The sequence below is a fragment of the Lepidochelys kempii genome, chromosome 18 (assembly GCF_965140265.1).
Source record: "Lepidochelys kempii isolate rLepKem1 chromosome 18, rLepKem1.hap2, whole genome shotgun sequence".
Taxonomy (NCBI): domain Eukaryota; kingdom Metazoa; phylum Chordata; order Testudines; family Cheloniidae; genus Lepidochelys; species Lepidochelys kempii.
Genome location: NC_133273.1, coordinates 14,088,855 through 14,115,689, shown reverse-complemented (window position 1 = coordinate 14,115,689; position 26,835 = coordinate 14,088,855). Strand labels below are relative to the sequence as shown.

Below are 26,835 nucleotides of genomic sequence, written 5' to 3'. Positions count from 1 at the left end.
TCTCGAGACCTTGGGAGGGATATTATACCTTGAAATAAAATTAGTTTAACCCTCAAAATCTGGTTTTTCTGTGATGGGATTAGATCAAAGCAAACACTTGTTACAGGAAATAACTGATATAATTTTGAAGACCATGTTCTCCTTTGTAAAACACTGTCAGATCTCCTAATGAAAAGCATTATATGAGTTAGGTATTATTATTTATTACAAAAGAGAGAAAGAAGAGCAGCTAGCTCTCCCACACATCTAGGAAAGGGATGGGACCCTGAAGAGCAGAACGGGGGGAACCAGACCCAAAGGTCAGATTCATTCCAAAGTTATCACTTGACTTTTGGGTCCAATGCTAGAAATGTGGCCTTAACGTGGGTGTGGAGAAGCTTCCACCAACAATTTTCGCAGTGCTCCTTCTAAGCCTTTGTTTACCTCTGTACTGTCATTAATAAACTCAGTTGGTGAAAGTCTGGCTTTGAGCCATGTTGCAATAACCCTGATGCAGAACTAATTTTTCTGAGCAGTCTCTAGTTGCAAGCCAGGCAGTCAGACAGCTTTCATTGTGCTGCTGTGAAATAAGTAGTTTCAAATCAAGGGTGGCTTGAATAGGGGGCTCAGTGGAGAGTACGAAGAAGCTTTGAAAACTTGGCTTGATTCCTCTTTAGCCTTCTGACTCCTCTGAGTGAATGAATTGGAAAGGAGGCACACCAAAACCATTTTATAAGTAGGAAATTTCCTTCCCTTCCTTCTACATGGAAAATGTGGGCATTATTTTAGAATAACTTTGATATTTTGATAATGTCAGTATTGAAGCCTTTTTGTTTGCATGAAAAGGAAGCAGAAGAGTTTGGGGTTTAATTCCCTATAGGTTCTTGTGTTGTGTGAAATAAAATAGTACCAGTTTAATTTTACATACCTTACAGTTGTTAATTGAATTCACACTAAGTTACCATATCCTGCCCAAGCTTTTAGGTTATTTGAGGTCTGTAGGCATGCGTATTGTTTCTTGGCTGCAGAGGAGGGATGGAAAAATGTGAAACAATAGTGGTGGATAACTTTTGTGGGAGTGGTAAGGAAACTGAGGCAATCTCTGCTGGATCTTGAGTGCTAACCTGAATCAGATTTTTATTTTATATTTCAGTTTTTTCCAGTTTGTTGAATTTTCTCCCTCCCCTGCCAACCTTTCTTTTTTAAAGAGAGTAACTTCTTCAAAAGATACTGACTTATCCTGATACTTTTAAAAAAGCTCAATATCAGCTGAATACCTGATGTGTTCTATCTGATAACTATGCCATACTCTTCCAGGAGAATGGGCTTTGATCCAACAGGCTTTTTCCATCTCTTAACTGTTGTGGCTTAAAATCGCATTTGCTGGTATTTTGCCATTGTGATGTGGCCCGTTTACTTTGTGTAATTGACAACTTTAGCATGCATTGGAAACTGATGTTTGGTAAAATGAGAACAAAGGCATATGGGTTCAGGCTATTCCAATGCAGACCACATCAGGTGAATTGTATTGCTTAAGTCAGTAGCTGCAGTTGTTGCCATTAGAAAGTCAGCATTTGCTGATGAGAAGGAAAGAGAATAGAAAAGATGGCAAGTGTGTTGGGTTTTGGTGTGATGGAATTAGGGAGAGTGGGGTGAGGACAGTCCAGTCACCAATCCAGTAACCAGTGTGTCCTAACAAAAAGTGTTTGGGAACTGGTGGAACGTGCCCTACATCATAGAGCTCCAAGTGCAGGGTTCTTGCTGGGAAGTGCTAAAGAGAAAAAGAAGAAATAATTTTAGGCAGAAATCAGTGACCTTTATGCAACAAGTATTTTCAATGTTCTTGAGTGATTCTTGTGTCTAATTACAGTTAGCCTTGCCAGCCATGATGGAGAACAAAGGTTGCTGGTTACATATATGCAAAAAGAAAAGGAGTACTTGTGGCACCTTAGAGACTAACTAATTTATTTGAGCATAAGCTTTCGTGCTCCTTTTCTTTTTGCGAATACAGACTAACATGGCTGTTACTCTGAAACCTGGTTAGATATATGTTCTGGAAAGAGTTTTAAACACTATTAATTCCTCCCTCTTTGCAGATGATGATTATCTGAAACTTGCTTCCCTTATTTCTCGAGCTACTTTTCCACCTATGCCCCCCAAAATCTGGCATCACCTTTGTAAAACCACCGTAATTCATTCTTTGTGTTAGCAATTATTTATTGTGACAACTTTTTGATGGGAGTAACGGCAGAGAAGCTTCTTTTGCCTTGGAATTGAATACAGTTAACATGGCTTTACTAAGTGAAGGGAGGAGACGAATGAAGCAGGCCCTTGAGTACTTTGTCCTGCTCTTTCCTCTTTCTAAAGAGAGGCAAAGCTTTGAGACTGGGTGGAACAAAAGCTAGATTGAGCAAGCAGCAGTTTGTAACAGTTCTCCCCAAGTGTTATGACCAAAAGTTTTCACTTGGTATCAGGATTAATTTTCTCAGTTTATTTTTTTTTGTATTCTCTGTTTGACAAAGTACTTATTAAATATGCTGAGACCTGTTAACATTCATTCAGGTCTCATCTAGCAACTGGAAATTCCCAGTTGCTTCCAGGCATCACAGTGTGCAAACTGCAGTTTCATTTACAGTGGAACTTCCATGTAGAATTAAGTTTTTTTAAGAGAGACTGACTTGTGTCGTGAGACTGCTCCTACTCCCATTGAAGTCAATGGAAGTACTCCCACTGACTTCAAAGAGCTGGGATCGGGCCATGAATACAGAGCATTCCTCTGTATTTAACATTCAGCAAGCCAGCTAACTGGAAATGGTTTTTAACTGTTGTATGGACACAATTATTTTTGTTGGTCTTTCTTTGGTAAAACAAAGATTAAAAAGACGGGAAAATCTTTAGGTTTTTGTTTTGAGATGAAATCTTAAAAAGTGGAGGTCCTGTCTGCTCTGGGTGGATGTTAAGTAAAATTAAAATGAACATACAACTCCTTGTAAGAGTAGAGAGTTGTGCCAGTATCCAGGCTAAAATTTTTCTTCCTCCCACATTATTTTCTAATATGATGTATGCCAGTTGCTTAGCACCATATTGTTGTGTGGTATCATTATTTCATTTCTCCTATAATTCTTCTTTGTATAATTTTACTTTTTGAAATATCTTCTGATACTTGTATGACTGTCCTTTCATAAGCACTCAGAATCTGCTACCAGAGTCTAGTTGTGGCTTTCAAACTGACAGGCAAGAAGTCTTTCAGAACATTTTCTTTACAGAATCAATGGATAATAAGTAGTGGGTTTTGTTTGTCCTGTTTCCTTTTGGCCACCAGAGCTGATTTAAGGTGTCATATTGTCCCTGTTGAAACTTTGACTTGCATTAGCCAAACCAAAATGAATGCAAAAAATGTTTCCCTTTTCCCTCAACAAGGAGCCTCCATCAGGATCGGAAGTATCTGAGGAGCAGGCCTTACAGCTGGTCTGTAAGATCTTCAGAGTATCCTGGAAGGACCGAGACAGAGACGTCATCTTCCTCACTTCGTTCTCTGAGCAATTTAAGCAGAACCCAAAAGAAGGTAGGAACTTCAGTCGTTCGCATTGTGCTAGTTAGGGTATGAAAGAACAGATTGGAGGAGTCATGTCTTCGTTTTCAAACATTAAGATGGTGTGGCTGGCTTGTTGTCCAGCTTCATCTCTAGGTTTTTGTTCGGCTGCAGTCATATAACTGATGCTGCAGTGATGCTTGAGCTTTTTTAGCTGCGTTTTTTGCTTGATGTAGACGTTATTGAGCACAAAATACATTTGTCATCAGCAGGTGCCAATTACAATGGGGCCACAGTACATGGACAAAGGCAAGATCCTTCAAGGTGCTGAGCACCAGCAGCTCCCATTGAAGTCAACTGCCTTTAAAAAATTGATCAATCTGTTGTTGGGAAACTATTGTGCAAGCGTTGCCATGCTTCTGAATCTTTCAAAAACCCTTTTAAATTGAAGTATTCAATATTGCCTCATAATAGATATGGCTGCTGTTCATTTAATAAAACTAAGGAAGTCTGCTGTCTATTTATTAGATTGATCACCATTTTGTCAGATTTAAATGACCGATTACTAGATACCAAAACACTTCATTGCTAATTTAAACTTGTGTTTTCCCTTGACATTCTGTGACCTTATTTGAGAAAAGGAAGGAAAATACAAGAGAGCTTAAAAAGAAAATTATCTGTAATGTCCACAATAATGACATTAGACCATGTACAGTTCTTTACATTCTCCACAAACCTTGAGCTTGCATGTTGCTGTATTCTCAAAACCCGAGATGATAGAGACCAAATGATAATTTTTTGTTAAAATAAAGTAACCCAGTCTATTGCTATTGGCAACAATAGCATTTAATTTATGGAAATAGAAGAAAATGTTTTGGTTGGGTTAACCACCGAGGTCCCTCAGGAGAATCCTCATCACCACAGCGGTCCCTAATTTTCTTGCTGTCCTCTTCAGTGTTCTCAGATTTTAAGGACTTGATTGGCCAGATTTTAATGGAAGTTCTGATGATGTCCACCCAGTCGAGGGATGAAAACCCATTTGCCAGCCTGACAGCCACATCCCAGCCAATTGCAGCAGCTGCCCGGTCACCTGACAGAAATCTGATTCTAAACACTGGCTCCAACCCAGGAACAAGTCCTATATTCTGTAATGTGGGCTCCTTTGGTTCCAGCTCCTTATCCAGGTAACTTTGGATACACTAGAATGTTGGTTTTGTAAGCGTGGGTAAGGGGAGCCTTAGGCCTGGTCTACACTTAAAAGGTAGATTGATATAACTATGTAGCTCAAGGAGTGTGAAAAATGACACTCCCCTTACGTAGCCATTCTGACTTAACCCCTGGTGTAGATATTTTAGCTCAACAGAATAATGCTTCTGTCAACTTCGCTACCGCAAAGAGGTGGAGTTACTACTGTGACAGAACAACTTCTTCCTTTGCTGTAGTGTCTAAACGATGGGGTTACAGCAGCATAGCTACAGTGCCATAGTTATGCTGCTGTAGTGTAAACAAATCCTGAGTTCTCACATTTAATGTCTTCTGCTTCATATGGGCCTCGAAATGGCACAAAAGCAATAAGTATAGAGCAGGGATTGGCAGCCTTTCAGAAGTGGTGTGCCGAGACTTCATTTATTCACTCTAATTTAAGGTTTCGCGTACCAGTAATACATTTTAACATTTTTAGGTCTCTTTCTATAAGTCTATAATATATAACTAAATGTATGTAAAGTAAATAAGGTTTTTAAAATGTTTAAGAAGCTTCATTTAAATTTAAATTAAAATGCAGAGCCCTCCCGGACTGGTGGCCAGGACCTGGGCAGTGTGAGTGCCACTGCAAATCAGCTCGCGTGCTGCCTTTGGCCCGCGTGCCATAGGTTGCCTACCCTTGGTATAGAGGATTTAAAAAAAATGTTTCATCCTGCTGCACCAGCAGGTTCTTCCTGCTTTTGACTGGACGCCCATGGTTAAATGCACATTTGGTCATTAGGGCCAGATCCTCAGCGGATGTAAATTGATATAGTTCCATTGAAGACAAATAGATATAAACTAGCCATCAACAAGTTTAGGCTTGAAATTAGACAAAGGTTTCTAACCATCAGAGAAATGAAGTTCTGGAACAGCCTTCCAAGGGGAGTAGTGGGGACAAAAGAATCTAACTGGCTTCAAGACTGAACTTGATAAGTGTGTGGAGGGGAGGTATGATGGGGCAGTGTACAGTGGCATGTAGCTGATCTGTGGCAGCAAATATTTCCAACAGCCGGTCATGGGACACTGTATGAGAAGGACTCTGAGTTGCAGAGAATTCTTTTGCAGCTGTCTAGTTGGTAGGCCTTGCACACGTGTTCAGGGTCCAACCGATCCCCGTATGTGGGGTCAGGAAGGAATTTCCCCCGTGTCAGATTGGCAGAGACCCTGGGATTTTTTCACCTTCCTCTGCAGCATGGGGCACGATCACTTTCTGGTTTAAACTAGTGTAAATGGTGGATTCTCTGTAACTTGAAGTCTTTAAATCATGATTTGAGGACTTCAGTAACTCAGCCAGAGGTTAGGGGTCTATTACAGGAAAGGGTAGCCAAGGTTCTATGGACTGGAACGTGCAGGAGGTCAGACTAGATGATCATGATAGTCCCTTCTGACTTTTAGAATCAGAGTCTATGACGTAATTGGAGCCTCACTGACTTAAGAGCCTGATCCTCAGACGAATTAACTTCTAAATGTATAATCCAAGCAATGAAATTGATACATTGTTTAAATATTGCAAATAGCCTAAAATGAGATTCAGTAGGTAAAAGCATTGTATGTGATGTGTTACGTGGAATATACATATACTGAATGGTTAATAGTAGTGAGGTGTTTCTGTTGTTAATTTTGTCTCTCTTGCCCTTCTTCTGTGTATCCTAAATGGCTGCTTTTTTTCCTCCTCCCCTCCCTTAATTGATTTAGTCTCTATGGGACTAGTCCAGCTTCTAGTAACAATTTCTCAAGCCACGTGCCAATGACTGGTTCATCTGTTACCCCACCAGCCAGTTCACTTGCCACCACATCTGTGCCTTCCATTTCTGTCAGCCCTCATCTCACAGCAGCAAGTCCTTCTGGAGTCCAGCCATCCTCTCCGAGGTACCACCCGTATACCATCACCCACCCCTGGGGCTTTTCAGCTTCTCATATCCCACGCTCCTTGAGTATCTCCATCCCAGCTAGCTCACCAAGTCCTCCAGTCATGGCTACCAGTCCTCAAGCTGTGCCACTCAGCTCGTCCAGACAGAGGTCCACAACAGTGGGTCCACCTTTGTCCACTGCTTTGCCCGGTACCTTGAGCAGGCGTTCTTCTTTCCTAAACAGGATTCCTTCTAGGTAATTCACAAGCACAAACAGTGTCTATTACATATGCAGTGCAGGGTGTGGTGCATTTATGCCGTTTGGAAGAACTTGTCTCTGTACTGAGCTCACTCTACTTACCAAGCATTGATTTTTCTGTTTGTGTTGAGCTAATACGTTGACTTGCTAACAAGCCCTGGCTGCCAAAGTACTAAACCTTTTTCTGTCGGTGTTTGATATTTAACATAATTGGCATAAAGGTAGCAATATCGTTATACATTTCCCCTTCCTTTTATTCTTCTTTCCACCCCTCCTCACTGGTAAACTATCTTCCTTTGGTTTAAATTGCAGTTCAGTCACTCATGCTGGATAGTCTATCAAAGAGGTCTCCTGGTTTGTAATTAACTTGGTGTAGATCTTCAATTGGTTTGTTGAATGCTCTTGCTTGCTGGACTATGTCAGATTTGACTCCATTAGTGTATAGACTTAAATGATTAGCTCCTCTTTGTCAGCAAAGACAGGTACTACTATCCTGGCCCTCTGCCAGCTGCTTCCAGGATCCCCCATCCTCTGCAGGAGGGAGAAACCAACAAACAGTCTTTCTGGTGCTCTCATTTTACTCTGCAAATGCTGTGGTTCAGTTGAGCAGCTCAGAGCTCTGATTTTTAGTATTCAGTGAGATTGAAGGGCTTCCATTTATGCAGTAATTTTTCTAAAGACTTTCCTTGTTTACTTCATTAGATGTGTGTGTGTGTTTTTATTTTGATATGTGAATAACTCATAGTCAGTAGCATCATGGAGCATGTTAGCTTAATTTTGTTTTTTCTAATGTCATGGATTGTATTAACCATTGTTTGCTGCATGTTTAGGAAGAAGATTTTTGACAGATAATTTATAAAGGAAAATTATAGCAGTTTTACTTGCTGTCTTTTCATTTTAAAATCTGTTTTGTTCTCTGATGGCCTTTGTCGCTTTTGTTGCGGTAGTATATACGACAACCCTTTCTCCCTCCTCTTCCTTGCCGTTTCTGATGTGTCTGGGGACAGTAGTGATGAAGAAAACGAAGATGGTGATTTTTCTTGTGTCCAGTTTGGGTCCAGGTATTGGAGAAATAGAATGTAACTTGCATGTTTGGGTGCTCTAGGAACTAACAGTTTGTGGAGCTTTAAGCGTTCTTCAGTGGAACTTCGGAAACAAGTAAAGAAGGAGATAACTTTACAGGTCTTAATGGGAGATGAAGGATAAACGTGCATACTAAGTCTGAGTTAGCCAGTTCTCCTTTTTTTAAAAAGAGATGACTCAGAATAAAGGAAATGTTAGTCATGTTGCCCTTCAGGTTTAATGACCACAAAGTCTGAAATGCCCATGTAAGTGGAACTCCTTCTTGAATGCATGATATGAGGAATATTGCTCATCAAAAACTATACCTTCCAAGGTCAGTGCTACCTCCTGCACAAGCACTTCTTCTGCATACTTGAAAATGAGGGCAGAGGTTAGTGGGGAGTAAAAGACAGAGCCAGATCCTCAACTGATGTAAATTGGTGCAGTTCCATTGGAGTTAATGGAGCTACAGCAATTTACTCCAGCTGAGCATCTTTCCTCTAATCTGCGAAGCACATGTTACCTGATTCTCAAATGCACAAGTAGAAATCAGCAGCCAGTGGAGACGGGTGGTGAAGACTGATACATTTGGGACACTGAGTTGGGGAGAAAGATAGCTTATTGTGAATCAAAGACACACTGTGAAGTTCTTCAGTTTACATGGCACTGAAATACATGACAACAAGATGAGAATTGGATATGTTCACTGCATGTGGAGGTTACCCATTAGCCTTGCAAATATAATACAATTTGCTGAATACTGAATGGGCCAGGCAGGGAGATGCTTCTAGGAATGACAATGAAGGGCAGGATCTTCTATAATGATATGTGTAGCTGGAGAAGAATAACGGCAAATGGCTGAATGTGTTATCAGTGTGTCTCAACCTCCTTTGAAACATTTTTGCTGTAGGATGCAGCTTCTGAAATGAAAAAATAAACAACTCCCGAATGCGTGTTGCTCAGTTCTAGGTGATCTGTGTTCCTGGTCTGGCCCTGGTGATATTGGTTCCATTATCCCCATTAAATAATATCTACAAGAAACATGTTCGGTATCTATTCTTTTCTTTTGCACATAGCCAAATTAGGAGATGGGTATAGGAATAGTATATGGGAAGCATGCCCTTTGGAGAAGGGCAGCTCTTTGGAAAACAGTAGCTCTATAATGTTTCTAGCATACTGAATACTTTACACCCATCTTCAGTTTCCTGTCCCAGGCTGATGGCGGCCAGCCACTGATCTGTCTTAGGATACTATAACGGCTCCTTCATAGCAATACAAATCTACTCATGATGCTTGCAAATTTGTGCTTATTGTCTCATGTATTCCACGTAGAGTGTTTATATCTTGAGTATAGCAATGAGACTTTTTAAAAGGAGAATTTAGTCTGAATATTAATTTTTAAAAATTCCTAAATTAGGAAAATCTAATTAGGATTTGAAATATCCTCCCAAGAGAAGTGTGTGGAAGCACCATTGCTTGGGACTTCTAAAACTAGATTAGACAAAGAACTGGAAAGTGCCATGTAGGGGAAATGCAGTGCTGCACAGGAGTGGAGGAAAGTCCTAGAAGACCTTTCCAGCTCTTACGTCTGTGGTTGTCCGCGGTGGAACATTAGAACATAACTATTGTGACAAAGTTAAAATCTGTAGATTTTATAAAAAACTGTTGGAAGATTCTCAGGGAGGTGAGTTTAATAAACTCCCATCTTCCAATCCACACTGAGTAATTTCAGGAGAAATATTTTATGCAGATTGAAGTTTTGCATTTTGTGTACAAGAAATTCTGTGTTGTTTTCACCCTTTGCTTTAATTTCAAATCTTACACCTGTGCTATTGAAAACGTAGCCCAGATGTTAGTTAACACAATTCATGCAGTGTAATATCTTATGGGACTACCACACTTCAGGTGACTTCGCTGATGTATTATGTCCTGACGTTCTGACTGACTGCAGTGGAATATCAGTTTGTCATGTTCATACTTTAATCTAACGTTTATGCAACAACTTTCATTTTGAAGGTTTTAAAGCACTTTGCCTATGTAATAAACATATACAGCTGTGTATCGGAATAATTTCAGCCATTGCTAAAATGAAGTTGCCTACAAAGTAACTAACCTTGGCGTGAAAAATCTTTTTTACAAATAAATTGATATTGTACAAATAAAGGTGGTGATCTTCAGGCTGGAGGTGAGAAATTCAAGGTACAAGAAAGAGAGTACACGGAGAAACTCATATGTATGTGTAGTTTTACACTGGATTAAAGCTTGAACCAATACCATGTCAGTAGGGTTAAACTGGTGATTGGGGTGGAGATGTTAGTAATGAGAGACAGATGGTAGGTCTACTCAGCAAATAAACACCACGGCTGGCCCATGCCAGCTGACTTAGGCTTGTGGGGCTGTTTCTTTGCTGTGTAGACTTCTGCGCTGGAGCCTGAGCTCTGAGACCCTTGCACCCCACAGGGTCCTGGAGCCTGGGCTCCAGCCCAAACCCTGGGTATGTCTACACAGCAGTGAAACAGCCATGCAGCCCGAATCCCATGAGCCCAAGTCGGCTGGTAGGGGCCAGCTACAGGTTTTTGTTTGCTGTGTAGACATACCCAGAGACCCTTAAAAATGGCCTTGTGAAGAATAGCTGTTTGACCACCCATAATGACAGTTTTTGTTTTTTTTAAACTTGTTACATGTAGTGACTATATAGTTGTAAACCACTTTTATAAACTGGGATTTGCATGTTACATAAAGTTGCCAAGTTTAAATTGGAGAGAAAGAGACTCAGGATCGAGGATCCAGGAGAAATGGGTTCTGTTCCTGTGTCTGCCATGGATTTCCTGTGTAACCTTCGGCAAGTCACTTCATCTCTCATTTTTCATGTCTGTAAAATAGAGGATGGTGATGACTGCCTATCCCAAGGGAATAAATATGAGATATTGCCAGAGACTGAGGTATCAAAAGGGAGGTGCTGGTATTAGTTGATAACTAAAAGCACCACATGTTGTCAGGACCAGGTGGTATATCCAAGAATTCTGACAGAACAAAAGAATGCAGTGGCTGAGCTGCTAATGAAAACAACAAGTCTCGTAAAAGTGAGCTGCTGTATTGGAGACCTGGAGGGAAGCAAATGGGGAACCTATCTTAAAAAAACAGAACATGCACCTACCAGAAGCCAGTCTATTTACATAAACTTACATTACTTAGTACAAATTTACTTATGGGGAGGAGGAAACGACTTACACTTCTGTGATTCACATTTCTGTGATTTGGAGGATTACAGCCCAGTAAACGTCGCTTCAGTCCCAGCCAAACTATGTGAAATTGTAACTTAAAAATAGAATTCTGTTGCATGATATAATAGGAAGAAACTAGCATGGCTTCTGTGACTGATTATACTAACTAAATGTGTGTGCTCAAAAAATCTGAATAAAAAATTATACAAAAAAAAGTGTGATTGTGGTTGAATTTACAGTAGATGCCCAAGAGAGAACGTGAAGCAGCTGTGTGGAGGGGTTTTGTTACTTTTTCCAGTGTTGTTGGTCAGATAAGTTGGAAACCATAAAAAAGAGTGCAGGATAGGGTACAACTAGCTAGAAGCATTACTGCTTGAAGACCGGTGTCTGCTTCACCTCTGTAATCCACAGTTTGAGAATCACTTTTATAAAGGCCCGTTATCATTACATGCCTTTTACCATCTGTCAGACATCTGGTCGGTCTTGATCCCCTTTTAGGAATTGTATTATGCTACTTGCTGTGCAAGCAGGGAGAGTGAATCGTGTGAGAATATGGTCCAATCCCAAGATCTGGACAAAAACACTTAGCAGCTTCTGCTCAGGTCACACAAACAAACCTACTTTTACAGGTCTTATCTGCATGAGTGTGGTGTGTTGGGATGGGGTTTTCTGCTACAAAGAAGTTGTTTGCCAGAGAAAGTTGGGAGCATGCAAGACATTGGTAGAAGAGGGATATACATCTTGATTTTCTTTTTCTCCTTTTTTTTTTTTAAAGTGTGGGAGGCTCTGCTGGAGCAAGTGCTTGTGATTCCTGCAGTGACCATTTCAGCATTGAAACTTGTAAGGAGACAGAGATGCTGAACTACCTCATTGAGTGTTTTGACAGAGTTGGAATAGAGGAGAGAAAAGCACCAAAGGTATTGTAGAGAAAAGTAAAGCCATATTGGCAACAGCACTGAAGCTCAAACTGTCTTCGCTTACTCTACATTGCCCAGAGGGGAAAGATGGTTTGCAGCAGATGATAGCTCTATAAAAATTTTGTGAGAAGTTTTGTTTTGTAAGTCTCATTACTTCAATTCCTATTTGGCCTTTTAATGTTTGTGTTCAGAACCCCCATCTGTGTTAGTTTGATATCAGTAAAATTGACATTGTTTTGGGGACTGAGATGCATCTATCTATTCCCTTGCATTTGCTTTAAATTGTTTATTCCACATAGAACCACATCTCTAAGACCATCAGCCTTTGCTGTTAACGTAAACCTAAACTTCTCCCTTGTAGACAGCAGTGGAATGGAAAATAGTTAGTTCAGCTCATTAAATGTAATCTGAAGAATCTTTAGCTGGAAATATGCCATCTGTTTGCTTAGACTGCATGAATGCAGAAGTTGTTCACTGCATTTCCTATGTGTCTTATCTATGAATGTTTTCATTCTGCATTAAAATGGTTTCTTTCTTCTTCTTAGATGTGTAGCCAGCTAGCGGTTAGCCAGTTACTGAGCAACATCCGATCACAGTGCATTTCCCATGCTGCTTTGGTACTACAGGGATCCTTAACACAACCAAGGTGAGTAAAGTTGATGTTGGTCATGAAATATACAAATTCTGTGTTCGATGTGTGTCTGTCTACAGAAGTAGATAAAAATTGAGTAAAATCAGCGACAGAAATGGGACATCTTTTCAGTCAGTATGTATAGTATGTATCATGACATACATACAAAATGGGAAATGATTGCCTAGGAAGGAGTACTGCGGAAAGGGATCTGGGGGTCATAGTGGGATCACAAGGTAAATATGAGTCAACAGTGTAACACTGTTGCAAAACGAACATCATTCTGGGATGTATTAGCAGGAGTGTAGTAAGCAAGATGAGAAAATAATTCTTCTGCTCTACTGCTGATTAGGCCTCAACTGGAATATTGTGTCCAGTTCCGGGTGCCACATTTCAGGAAAGAGGTGGACAAATTGAAGAAAGTCCAGAGAAGAGCAACAAAAATGATTAAAGGTCTAGAAAACATGACCTATGAGGGAAGATTGAAAAAATTGGGTTTGTTTAATCTGGAAAAGAGAAGACTGAGAAGGGACATAAGTTTCAAGAACATAAAATGTTGTTACAAGGAGGAGGGAGAAAATTGTTGTTCTTAACCTCTGAGGATAGGACAAGACGCAATGGGCTTAAATTGCAGCAAGGGAGGTTTAGGCTGGACATTCGGAAAAACTTCCTAACTGTCAGGGTGGTTATGCACTGGAATAAATTGCTTAGGGAGGTGGTGGAATCTCCATCGTTGGAGATTTTTAAGAGCAGGTTAGACAAATGCCTGTCAGGAATGGTCTACATAATATGTAGTCCTGCCATGAGTGCAGGGGCCTGGACTAGATGACCCCTCGAGGTCCCTTCCAGTTCTATGATTACAGTGGCTCAGGGTTTGTCTATATGTGAAGATGTACCAGTATAAACTAAGGTGTGAATTTAAACTGCTGTAATTCTACCAATATAACCCTCATGTGGATGCTCTTATTCCAGTATAGGAGTGCCTTTATCCCGTTCAGTTTGTCACTTTGGAAAGCAGTTTAAGCTAAACCAAAAAAGTCACATTTACTCTGGAGTAAGTGTGTCCACATGGGGATTTATATTGGTAGCACTTCTGGTATAGACAAGCCGTAAGTATTTAAAGGGGCAGAGTCAAACGAGAACACTGACCTGACTTTTTTTCCTATTTGCTAAAATCCAAGTAATTTACGTGTATCTGTTCAAAACAAATTCTTCAATAAACTTCTCAAAAATAATGCGAGCCACCCACTTATATAGGTGAACAACCCTAGAGTAACAACTGTGTTTTTGTGTGTAATAGAGAAAAAGGCAACATTCGGTTTCATAGGATGTGCTTACAAAAAGTAAGTGTTAATTTGGAAAATACTGTGACTTCATCCTTTCCTTAAAGTTGGAAAAATGAACAGGTTGAGATTAGTGGAACAAACCTAATGCTGTTGCTTCACTAAGATGAACCTAACAAAGGGTCTTTTCAGTAGAGATGGGTAGAGGGGAGAACCAATTCATTTATATAGGCCATAGTTTTCTTCTAACCACATTAGACCAAAGTAGGGTTTTGGCAGCAGCATCCCCTGCAGGATTATCTTTGTACAAGGACTTGGGGAGACTTGGTTATTTGCTTCTGAAAGAAGTAATTGTCTCAGGTATGACATTCCATTATCTGGGTGTATCAGTAAATGTGAAGCCAGTTTTTTCTGAAAGATGTCTCTCCCTTCCTTTCCACTTTTTTTTTTTTTTTTAATATGAATAAAGGTCTTTGCAGCAGCAGTCTTTGTTGGTACCATACATGCTGTGTAGGAATCTTCCATTTGGCTTCATCCAAGAATTGGTGAGAACAACTCACCAGGATGAAGAGATGTTTAAACAGGTAAGAGGCTAGTTCAACTTGCAAGTATTAGCATACTCTACAACTTAGTGCATGAACTATCCAAGGGAGTGGCTGTCCAACTCTTCGTTCTGCAGATCACATTCTGAGACCACAGTTTGAGAACCATTGCTCCCTGGACTGGCAAGTAATTAAGTAATTGGGGGAGTTTGCTGTCTCTCTTGATTCACTTGTTAAAGGGATTCAAAAAGAATGACTGAGCTCTGTATGAAGTTTTACTCAAAGTAAGCAAATCTATAAATCTATAGATTTGTTGTGTAAAGAAGATTCCTTAATAAGCAGCACTTTTTTAATGAAACATTGAAGCATACTACCAGAAATTTTTTTGCATATGGTAGTATCCCATTGTAAGGCTTTGTCTTGGACTGTCACTTTTCAGATCATTCTATCCAAATTTCCCTGATCCATAAAATGGCGAACTTCCCAAATCACACACTTAGAAATGTTAGTTTTTGTTCATCTTGCCAAGGACAGAATGAATTAATAATATAATAGTTTGCATCTACAACACTTTCACCCCAAGGATTTATAAGCACTTCATGAAAATTAATTAATTAATGCCTCACAACACCCCTCTAAGATAGGGAACCATTATTATCCCCTGTTAGAAATGAAAATGCTGAGACAGAGAGTAAACAACTTGCCCTAGATGTCAGGGTGGGTCAATGGAGAGCCAGAAATTGGAATCCAGTTCTCCTGATTCCTAGTCCTGTGCTTTAATTACTAGTTCACACTTCTACTTCACAATTTAATGCCAAAGTAGGTCAGTCAGGTTGTTACTGGCTCTAATTAGCACACCCACATGCCATGACATGATTTACTCACAGCAAAGCGGCACTCAGAATGGTATAAAATCTCTAGTATCTTTAGAACACGGTTGTCAAAGTGCAGAGAAGAACATTTTGGAGAGGTACACAGCAGGGCTGGGGCCAGTCCTCATGGGGGGGGCGGGGAGGGAGCGCGCGTGCCACACTTCCAGCCCCACTCTGCCTCCAGCCCCGCTTCGCCTCAAGGCCCAGCTACTCCCCATCCCCATTTCTGCCCCCACAGCTCCACTGCTGAGGAAGCCTTGGCTGTGCAGTAACAGAGGTGGGGCATGGACAGATTGTATACTAGTAAGGGGGGACATGACTGGAAAAGTTTGAGCACCACTGCTTTAGAAAATAGACAGAAATTCTTACATTGTATTAACTCCTGAAAATTATACTGATATGAGTGAGGAGCAAATGCATCAACACCAGTAGGAACTGGCTTTTGGAAAAGTATTTGATCACTACGAACTCCTCTGCTTTTAATTAATATGCTCATGTGAATGAGAGTCCAGAAGAAATATTATCGTTCCTATCTGGAATTAAATATCAATTTGCAGAGATAAAAGGTCACTTAATTTACGTGTTAACTCTTATTTGGGCTCTTATCAAAGCGTGCTTTGACCTGGAGTGTGTCTAAGATACTGTGGGTATGTATACATTGCAGCTGGGATCCTCTCACGTGTTAGCTGTACTCAGGCTCGCCACTCAAGTTCAGATCCGCAGTGTTGGGCGGGGTTGTACTCAGGTGGCTAGCCCATGCTATTTTTAGGATTACTCTGGGGAAATTCTGCACCAAAAAATAAAAAATTCTGTACACAATTTTCAAATTCTGCAAAATTCTGCATATTTTATTTGTCAGAATGACACAATATAATCACACCAATTTCAATTATTTTTGGTTATTTATTTCAAAATACCTGTCAGCAAGTATGTCTGTAACAATACAGACAACAAAAAAGAGTCAGAGTTTTTTGAGAAATAGATTCCTTACTAGGCATATTAATACAGAACTCAGAGTAATAATTCATTTAAATTACAATACAGAACCGTATTTCCCACACTGCTCAGAAGCAGTGCAATCCTTGGGGGAGTCAAGGGTAAAGGAGGCGCTGAGGGAGAGGGAAGTAATTGTTTGAAAGGAGCCTGGGTGTGAATTTAGAGGGTTGTTGGGTATGGGTGAGAAAAATATGGAACTGTTTCTTTGCGGGGGTGGGGAGGGACAGTTAGGAAGCTTCCCCCATGCAGACCCTGGCTGACTCGTAGCCTTTCCCATTCAGTCAAGCACATCTGTCCTGTCCCCATGTGCCTGTGCACCCCTATGTGTCTTTGCAACCCCCATCCACGTGTCCCTCCACCCCTTCCCCTGTCCCCATTTGTCTGTGTGCTCCCACTCAACTCCCCTGTCCCTGTGTCCCGCCACCCCTTCCCCCTGTAGCGCTGTACTCCCCTCCACCTTTGCCCATGTGACCCTGCACCTTCCTCCGCCTGTGATGCTGTGCCTCCACTCTCATTCAGCCCCTGCCCCAGTCTGTCCTCTTCCATTAGCCCTTATGAGCCCCTGTGTGGCCCCCCAGCAGCCCCACACTCTGTCTCCCAACCTGGCTCGCTGCGAAGAAGGCTCTGCATCCTTTCTCTCTTCCCTCGCTGGCTGGGAGTGGCTGTTGTGGTTTATCGCAACAGCGCCCGCTGGTGGGCAAAAGGTGGAACTGCAGCAAGATTCCAGCTGAAGCTTTTTTCTGTGCAAAAAATTAAAAATATGCACAGCTCATTAATTATGTGCGTGCGCAGTAGCACAGAATTTCCCCAGGAGTATAGCCTGCTTGCTCGAGCAGAGCTATCATGTATCTGTCTGCCCAGATTGGGAGGCACACTCCAGCTGCAGTGTAGACATACCCTGTCAGGGATTGGCTATGGAACATGGTTAAGATCAAGATTGGAACCATGCCCCTAACTGGATTAGGGAACAGCCTTGTTGGAACCAGGCTCCCTAACATGATTTGATGATGATTTTTATATCTTTATCCAAGAGACCCAGTACAGTTCTATTTGGGTTCCAGTGGTCACTCCTGTATTTTGTAAAACAAATATTTGATTTTTATTCCAGAAGGAAAAATTCAATATGTGATTGGGCCCTTGTAACTGGTTGGTGTTACTTCTTGGTTCATCATTTTCTCCCTTCTTCCTTCCTCCCTTGCAGTCTCAGTGACTGCTGCTGTTTTGTTTATGCCTATCACAGTATTAAAATTTATTGACACAGGCATAAAATCTACTTGCCCTGAAAAATACTATTCTGCTGTATATAATCACTATTAACTCCAAGTTAATGGGTCAATAGAGTACTGCAAGGCTGGGCTATCAAGCTGTTAAGGAAGCCCCAAACCCTTTCTTCTTGGCAATAATCTCTCTTGTATTTTTTTTATTTTTATATTACATGATTTCCACCTGTGGAGAGTTTGCTAGATCAAGTCCCTAATGTTGTTGTGGCTTTACCATTGTCGCTCAGCTGTAGTGTCTCTCTGTATGTTGCACTAGCTCTATGACCAAGTCCAGATTAGCGTGTTTGCATTGCTAGAATTTTTTAGACTATAATGTAGGTTCTTGGCACTGACCAGGAAAACTTTTCAAGTGCTCACACATTTGGAATATTTTAATTGTTTTGTACAAGTGAGTTCTCGTGTACAGACATCAAGTTGATCTATCATTTACACTGTATTTGGATGTGTTGAAGATGCGTGCCAGATGCCCTTCTCAAAATGTAACCAAAAAGATGTGGTCTCATGGGCTGAACTTCATTGTCTTAAGCATAAAGGAACTGGATTCAGGTTGTACTTCTAGGTTTGCTACTCTTTTTACATTTAAACATTACTATTTATTTTGAAATAACTTACGTAAACTGACAGAACAGACTTTATATTTTGTTTCCTTCTGTGGACATATTAGTATTTGAGATGTGAGCAGGGGTTTTATGCTGCCCGGGGCTGTGGCTTCACCTATGTCCCATTCTGAAGTGTATAAGTAATGTATTTCTGTTTTTACAGATCTTTATCCCTATCTTACAAGGCCTGGCTCTTGCTTCCAAAGAGTGCTCCCTTGATAGTGACAATTTTAAATATCCCCTTATGGTAAGGACTATTCCTTTTTAGCAGCTCTTGCTTTAAGGTACCCAATATTTGATGCAGACTCTGTTCAAAGTAACTTTAATTAACCCTGTTTGGCTCGCTTCAAATGTCTTATTGAACATTGACCTCATGTTGGAAATTTCAAGTGTTATGAGGTGAGTAATGACCAGCTGGAATCTGTGGCGCTCATAGTGTCTCAGGCTTAATGTACAGTAGACTTTATGCAAAGTCTATTCAAATGTTTATATCCTGGTGATGCAGATGAGAGATGAGGTCTCGCCCATTAGTGCACATGCCACGTGTTTTAAAAACTAAATAAATCCCTTACTTGTTATTAAAAACCCTAAGTGATCAGAAATAGAAAAAAAAAAAGGTAATATACTTTCCACTATTTACTTCTGTTTGTTTTTTGTATTGCTCTCAGCCTAGCCAATTAATGTCCATTATTCTGTAAACAAAATGAATCAAACCCATGGCTGTCTACTGTAGGAAACTCATGGCAGTCTGACCGCTGAAAAGTGACTTTATTTTACTCAATAGATCAACTCCCAATGCATCTTTGAGGCAGAACTGCTGATTTATTGACACAACCAAACTTTTATTCTTGTAGGCAACGTTGCTGAGCCAAGTACACATACAAAACAGCAAGCAGGATTCTCCTCTCTCCCATTTATTGTAGATAAAATCAGATTGTAGGATCTCTTACTGATGATTTTTTGAACCAGAAAGAGGACTGCTTCAGATTTGGGTTGAGTTTGCAGTTCTGCCAATTAGCTTAAACCACTTTGGGACTTTGCAAACTAAGCAAATTTGATGTCAATGATTCACATTTTAAAAAAAGCTTTCTCTGCTTGTTCCATGTTCCCCTAGTTTCAGGCTACCCAACCTTAAATAATTTGAACCCCTTGTGAAATTCAGCTGTCAGCTTCAGCATAGGCTAACAACACTTGTTGGAGTCTCTTCTGCAGAGCCTTGAAGTGGGAAAGGGTGGAATAGTAGTTTACTTGATACACTGTAATAGAAGTATGAAAACATATAATACAAGGAGTGGAACATGTACAAGCTTACGTTATTTTTGCATTTTCAGAATCCTCCTTTATAGCCTCTTTATTTCCTTCTCCTCTGCAGTTTAGCTTGAGTTAGAGACTGTAGATAGGATTCTTTGTTTCAGGCCTCAGCATTCATCTGACGATGTTCCACTTTGGGTCGGAAGACAAAGGCCTTCGTGTGTGTAGGACAATAGCCTTGTTTATTACTCTTACTGACTCTTGTATGGCAGTTTAGGAGTTCACCAACAGGATCATTATGTACCGAACAAGCAAATAACTTGCCCCGCTAATTTTTTAAAAAGTATATTTGGCTTTCTTGAGGCAACCTGAAAAGACACAAAAACTGAGATAGTTGCAAGGTGTGCATCAGCATATTTAGATCCTGTTTCCTTTGTAGACAATTAATGTTTTACCATTGACTTAACTGGAGCAGGATCTGGCCTTTTAAGCATTCTAACATGTTTATCTTTTCACTGATAGCCAGGGTGCTCGGGGAAATGCACCTGAATGAACTGTTGTTGTTTTTTTTTGTTTTGTTTTTTTTACAGGCATTGGGTGAACTGTGTGAAATCAAGTTTGGGAAAACGCACCCTATATGCAGTTTGGTAAGTGTCCGCACACCTAAATGTAACAATTTCTGCTACATAATACTTAACTTCTGCATAGCATTTTTGTTTTCAAAACATTCTGGAAACATTAGTTATTCTCACAACACCCTTAAAAGTTAGGTAGGTGGTATTCCTGTTTTACAGTTAGGAAACTGAGGCACACAGAAGTCTCTTGCTCCAAAGCCAGACAAAAAGTCAGTGGCTTCCAGGACTGGAGGCCATGAACTCATGGTTTCCATCCTCATATCCAATCCGTTAGGCCTACCTCATCACTAATTTGCATGCATTTCTTGCTGATGGCATGGTTTATTCTTTATATTCTTTAGCAATACCAATCTAGTTGAGAATTGCATCCATTAGATGATGGACCATCCAAATTTCTTCAATAAGTTATTTGGGCCAGAGACTCTTGTTACATGGTTGTGTAGCATCTTGCACGATTGGACCCTCATTGGGGGCCCTCGGGAGCTACGGTATTTAATAGTAAGCAATAATTTAAGATCTGTCCAAGGAAGAAGAACATCAATAAATTGATTTGCCTCCCCTTGAGAAGAGAAATAACTGAAGTTCAGAGAGACATAAAACAAAGATTGCTTTTCTTAGCTTTCTGAAACACTACAGACTTCACCATTTTGCTACTAGTATGATGGGATGATGAAGAATCAACAGAGTCAAATGCAAATAAGGAAAGAAGGCAGTGCAGATTGAAAAATGTCAGTGATTTGGCTGCGCTATCAATGTCTTCCTGTTCCATTTTTTTTTTTTTTTTGGTAGGTTGTTTCTTTGCCCTTGTGGTTGCCTAAACCTGTAAGCCCAGGTGCAGGACGAGAGTTGCAAAGACTTTCTTATCTTGGAGCTTTCTTCAGTCTGTCTGTCTTTGCTGAAGATGATGTAAGTACTATGCTGTTTGCAGTCTCTCGTCTGGAAAAGAACCCAAAAGATGTTTGTACTCCTTGCAATTTTTTTTTTTTTTTCAGACTAAAGTGGTTGAAAAATATTTCTCAGGGCCTGCCATTACTCTTGAAAACACGCGGGTTGTTAGCCAGTCATTGCAGCATTACCTGGAATCTGCAAGGGTAAGTGTCCTGATATTTAATTGCTGCCAGAGGATTTTTTATTTTATTTTTTTTTAAATTTTTGGTTTCCATAACATGGGTGAAAAGTGTTTTACAAAATATAGTCCATCCACTAAACAATACATTAGTTAAGAGGAGGGGGAGTGAAAACTCAGCAAGAAGAGTTTAACCAGAGAGCCACAAAACTGGAGATCTTTCTGTGAGCCCCCTACCCAAACCCAAGGAATATCGGTACTGTTATCACCAACTATTGATCATTCACAAACTTCAGTTCTTGTGGGTGAATGAGTAAACAAGACCTGGTACATTTCCATAGTGATTAAGTTGCCATGATTTTTAAGCTATAATCTTGTGTAGATAACATTCTTCTGTAAATAAATATTTTTCGTACCTGGGATAGCTGTGTTCTTTACAAGAAGACTACAACAAAATACTAGATTCTGTATAATACTTGGAATATGCACATGTGTCTCCGTGCTGCTGTTTTCATGATCTTGCTGTTCAGTGACATAATTTTCATTTAAAATTTCAGCAAGAACTGTTTAAGATTCTACATAGTATTTTGCTGAATGGTGAAACTCGAGAGGCAGCTCTCAGTTACATGGCAGCTGTTGTTGATGCCAACATGAAGAAGGCACAGATGCAGGTAAAGACTGAACTTTCTTCCTCTGATTCACAGCTGTAGTTAGCACAAATAGTTCTAAGTGATTGATGTGGTGGTAGTTTTAACAGAAGACAACAGACATTCTAGGGCCTGAAGCAACCAGGAATTCCATCTAGGTAATTCTTTCAATATTATTTTTCCGTACATTGTTCTTTTTTTAAATGAATCTAGTTTGCTCACTCCTCTCTGAGTACTGAAATACCTAAATTTGTTAGTATACAAGTTTGTGCCTTTTTGTTGATATATGCTCTTCCTGGCTGCTTCCACCAACTGATTGCAATGAAAACCTGTTTTCTCCCCCAGTTAACAAACTGCCAAGCACTCACTTTATTTGTGGCTCTTGTAAATTTGAGTAATCCCTAGTGAGAATTGGCACAATTCCACTGAAGCAACAGGGCTGATTTTTTTTTGTCATTGGTTGGTTGATTTTTGCCTTGGTATAACCTGGTTGTGTATCCTAAATGTGTGCAATTTGAGGCGTCAGTGTCTTGAAGTCCCCATTTTCCATAGATGCAAACATTTTGAAACTATCTGCAGAACTGTTTTCTTCAAGTTGAAACAAAACTACTGGAAATGTTGCTTGTATGGTAAAATTTAAGAACTGAAGCTTTGCTACTTTATGAATCTTTCCTGTTCCTGGCTGTCCCTATGCTAAAAAATTTTAAGAACCCTCTTTGAGACTCTTTCCCCCTCTTTTCTCTCCCCTAAGTGTGTGCGTTTAGTACTTATAAAAATGACTGGTGTTGGACATAAACAGGGCAGGGAAATGCTGTTAACAGTTACAGCTGCTCAAATTCTAGTTAGCCTTAGAGGTCCTGATCCTAGTTTTGTTTTGTTTAACCATGCATTGTGCATTAGTGATGGATGCTGAAGTTCCAGGCCTGCCAACTGCAATGGTCTGTTGCCTGCTGCTTTCTTCTAAGCTGGCATCTTCTAGCATTCACTTTCTCTCCCTTGTCTTGCAGACTGATGATCGGATGGTGTCTACGGACGGTTTTATGCTCAACTTCCTGTGGGTGCTGCAGCAGCTTAGCACGAAGATAAAGCTAGAAACAGTTGATCCCACCTATATATTCCACCCCAGGTGTCGCATCACCGTCCCAATGGATGAGACAAGAGTAAAAGCAACAATGGAGGATGTTACAGGCTGGATGGCTGAGCTTTGTGAGTAAAGAGCATGCATTTTCTACCTTTTCTTCTGGTATTAGGGATATTCCAAAATATTCACTACTGTAAATGTTTTGCTTGGGACTGTCTGTTGCTTTTATAGCTTGTTTTAAGACTGCACAGAAGTGAGTTATTCGAAGTCTGAGGACTAATTCAGGGGTGGCCAACCTGTGGCTCCAGAGCCCCATGCAACTCTTCAGAAGTTAATATGCGGCTCCTTGTATAGCCACCGACTCCCAGGCTGGAGCTGCAGGTGCCAACTTTCCAATGTGCTGGGGCGTGCTCATTGCTCAATCCATGGCTCTGCCACAGGCCCTGCCCCCACTCCACCCCTTCCCGCCCCCTCCCCTGAGCCTGCTGTGCCCTCACTCCTCACCCCTTCCCCCCCAGAGCCTCCTACATGCCAGGAAACAGCCGATCGTGAGGCGCCGGTGGATGGGAGGAGCTGGAGCTGCTGACGTATTACTGTGGCTCTTTGGCAATGTACATTGGTGAATTCTGGCTCCTTCTCAGGCTAAGGTTGGCCACCCCTGCACTAATTCATGTAGCTTTTTTCTTACTCTTCTTCATCCTGTTTTGTTCTTTTTTTTGTAGACAGGGATCAGTCTCCATGTTCTGAACCGAAATTCCCAACAGAATGCTTCTTCCTAACCTTGCATGCCCATCACCTCTCCATCCTGCCAAGCTGCCGCCGCTATATCCGTAGACTGCGGGCCATCAGGGAGCTCAACAGGTTAGAAATTGTGTTAGTTACCTAGCATGTGTTCTACAGTTTTCCCCGCCACCTTGAATCGTAAGTGCTTTCCTATGTATGATTATGGTTCTTGCAAATTTGATGGAAATTAAAACTACAACTTAAGTAAATCCATGCTATGGAGTATTGGGGAGTTTTATCGATTGGTCAGTCTGCTGCTTTGATAGCTCTTGCAGAGTATTTTGTGTCTGCAGGTTCTGGCTGTGCTAATGTGCAATGGCATCGATCGTGAATGCGGTTTCTAGATAGGATCGCAAACTCCTAGGGGTAGTCCTAGAGAGCACTGGACAGTTCTTGAAAGCATCGTAGGGTGTACAGAGTTGCAATGTTTTGATAGTTTAAACTTTGTTGAACAGTCAGTGGTTTGTTTGGGGATGTCAGTGCTTTAAGCCTTTTGCATTGCTGTGGAGGTGAATGCACATGTACCTCTGACATGCAGGTCACTGTAGTGGTTGCTTGACAAGCAGCTTATCTCCTATGTCTGTGATGTTGTATATCTGCCTGCAGAACAGATTTTTATCTGTTCCTTGTGGCTATCAGATGATCTCCTTCATTGTATAAAAGCTTTCACAGTGAATTCTATGGTAACTGCATATGTAATTCAACTACTGGTTTGTCATTTTAAAAAAATTGCTTAAGTTCTGACGCTGACATGAAGATGCTTTTGTTTTTCCTTTTTCTTGACATGAATCCAAATAAACTTTTTATAGCTGCTGGATCTCTAAACCTCAAGGAACTTTCTCAGTTAAAATAAATAAGAGCAGATTGCACAGTATCAGTGTTTTCCACTATTTATAATTGCATTCACTTAGTAAAAGTCCCTTGATATTAAGATGGCAGGTTTGTTGGAGGATTTTTGAACTTTATTTACAGTGTAGACCTACAAAAGGCTAGAAAAGCTGTAGATATCTGTGTGTGAACAGTCAACACATGTTTTACACAAACAAGTGTTTTCAAATAAACCAGACCCTGGATTTAAAAAAGAAATCACTCCTCTTTTTCCTTCTTTGGAATGTAGTGTTGTCAATCATGAGTTATTTCCATGCATGCTCAACACTTATCAGGAAACGCTTAGCCCTCTGTAAATTCAGGCCATATATTTTGATGTCACTAATGAAAGAATTAAGGTCAGATAATAATCTGCAGCAGATGGAGGCTGGGGTATGGAGAGAGACTAGTTTACATCCAGGTGTGGTAGGAAATAGAATCATAACAGTGTAGAATATAAAATCTAAAATACTTTAAGATTAATACAACATACACAAAATATTAATTAGCTGCTACTTTAAATGAATTAGGTCCAAATGCTGAGACTTGAATAGCTTCGTGTGGATGATGTGACATAGTCATTGCACTTCACTTTTATCCCGTGTTAGATCTAGGCTGACTGTGACCATGGTGGAGGGGGCAAAACTTAATCTTTGTTATAATGATGGGCCTTGCACTGAAGGGGAGAGCATGAAAAATTTTCCCATTGCTTGTGCTCTTTCCCCACAGGCTTGAATTGTAATGGGGGTTGTGCATGGGGAAGGGGTCTGCCAAGAGAAATCCTTTTCTAGAAGGAGGTTGAGAGAGAGGTGCTGGGAGTGCATTTGTATCTGTCCTACAAAGGAGAGGAAGGTATTTTGAACTGTTCCTGATACCAACCTTCCCATCTTCCTCTAGTAGCTTCTGCTTTTCATCTCTCTGCTCGTACTTTGGGGGGGTGAATGAGATATGGCCTTTGCTTGCCTGCCTGTCAGATGTTCTGGATCAGCCTTGCTCTAATATAGGGTTACTGTTCTTAATTACATGATTTTAACTCTGCTTTTTGTAGAGATTGTGAATTTGGTATAAACCAAGTATTTGAAATGTGATAAAATGATGAATGTGTCTGGAGGAGAAATCCTTTTCCCCACTGTCTCCCCAGTAATATTTTTTTGCTGTGGTTCTTGTTTACTTAACGGAGTCCTCAGTTGTGGAACTAGTGTACTTAGTGTATCCCAAGATTTTTGTTTTCCCTTTCAAAAGATGCAAGAGCAACTTGCTGTCCTGGTGAATGTGAGGGATAGTTTCTACTAAGGTGATGAATTTTTGTAATCTCATTTTTCTTTCTTCCCAAATTTCTTTCCTTTGTAACTTGAAATTAGGTAGAGTAAATGTTTTACCTGCTGTCAACATATGCCCCCTTTACTGTCACCACTAGCGATTTCATGTGGTTTACAGGACTGTGGAAGATTTGAAAAACAATGAAAGTCAATGGAAGGAGTCTCCTCTAGCTACCAGACATCGAGAAATGCTGAAACGCTGTAAAACACAACTTAAGGTTTGTAACTAGTTAGGATGACAATTAACTGGCCCTGTCAACCTGTGTGGTGTGGTGGTGGTGATGGTAGTAGTAGTGGGTTGTTTTGTTTTTGTGTTTTTCCAACGGAAGAGGTGTGCTAGCAACCATGTTTTCATTGATGTTTCAAAATATCTTAGGTGCATAGGAGGATTGTTTTCAATATATTACACTGTTGTATGATACCTGTTGACTTAATAACACTATAGAATATGCACAGTACAATTCAGGATGAGACTGCTTAGCACTTATAGAGCAATTCAAAATGTAAAAGCAGATTACAGGTCAGTTCTTGCAACACGCTTCTGAGAAACGATGATGTTGCTGTTTCCATTTCTTGGATGGATAAATAACGGCAAAGAGGGTGAGTGACTTGCTCATGGCTTCAGACAATTTCTATTTAAACTGGATTTAGAAGTCCAGAGCTCCTGGCTCTCAGTCCTGAGCTCTTTCCAAAGTGGATGCACTGGAATCCTTCATTATGAATTTCAGTACCCTGTTCAATTGTTGCAACTGTACATGGATAGCAGTTTTCTACTCTGTACTATCTAGACAGCTTTTTCTGACAATTTCTCAGATCTTCTATCTTCTTAACTCTCCTGTTCTTACTGTTGGAGTGTTTGCTCCTTAACTACAAGTCAGTGAAGGTTTTCTCCTTGTGGATCTAGTTGAGTTGTAC

General features: G+C 40.5%; 1 protein-coding gene across 4 annotated transcripts in view; it reads left to right on the top strand.

Moving 5' to 3' along the window:
- Positions 1 to 26,835, top strand: part of UBE4B (ubiquitination factor E4B) — a 67,468-nt gene that overhangs the window by 23,906 nt on the left and 16,727 nt on the right. For 2 of the 4 annotated variants that reach the window (XM_073316798.1, XM_073316799.1), the window contains 14 exons: positions 3,400 to 3,544; positions 4,467 to 4,695; positions 6,452 to 6,862; positions 11,927 to 12,068; positions 12,614 to 12,714; positions 14,452 to 14,566; positions 18,435 to 18,518; positions 20,113 to 20,169; positions 20,947 to 21,063; positions 21,150 to 21,248; positions 21,781 to 21,894; positions 22,878 to 23,076; positions 23,674 to 23,812; positions 26,039 to 26,138. In XM_073316798.1, coding sequence (XP_073172899.1) covers positions 3,400 to 3,544; positions 4,467 to 4,695; positions 6,452 to 6,862; positions 11,927 to 12,068; positions 12,614 to 12,714; positions 14,452 to 14,566; positions 18,435 to 18,518; positions 20,113 to 20,169; positions 20,947 to 21,063; positions 21,150 to 21,248; positions 21,781 to 21,894; positions 22,878 to 23,076; positions 23,674 to 23,812; positions 26,039 to 26,138 — 2,052 coding nt within the window. Of the gene's footprint in view, positions 1 to 3,399; positions 3,545 to 4,466; positions 4,696 to 6,451; positions 6,863 to 7,812; positions 7,927 to 11,926; positions 12,069 to 12,613; positions 12,715 to 14,451; positions 14,567 to 18,434; positions 18,519 to 20,112; positions 20,170 to 20,946; positions 21,064 to 21,149; positions 21,249 to 21,780; positions 21,895 to 22,877; positions 23,077 to 23,673; positions 23,813 to 26,038; positions 26,139 to 26,835 lie in introns of all 4 variants that reach the window. The other 2 variants (XM_073316801.1, XM_073316800.1) reach the window with 2 other exon arrangements.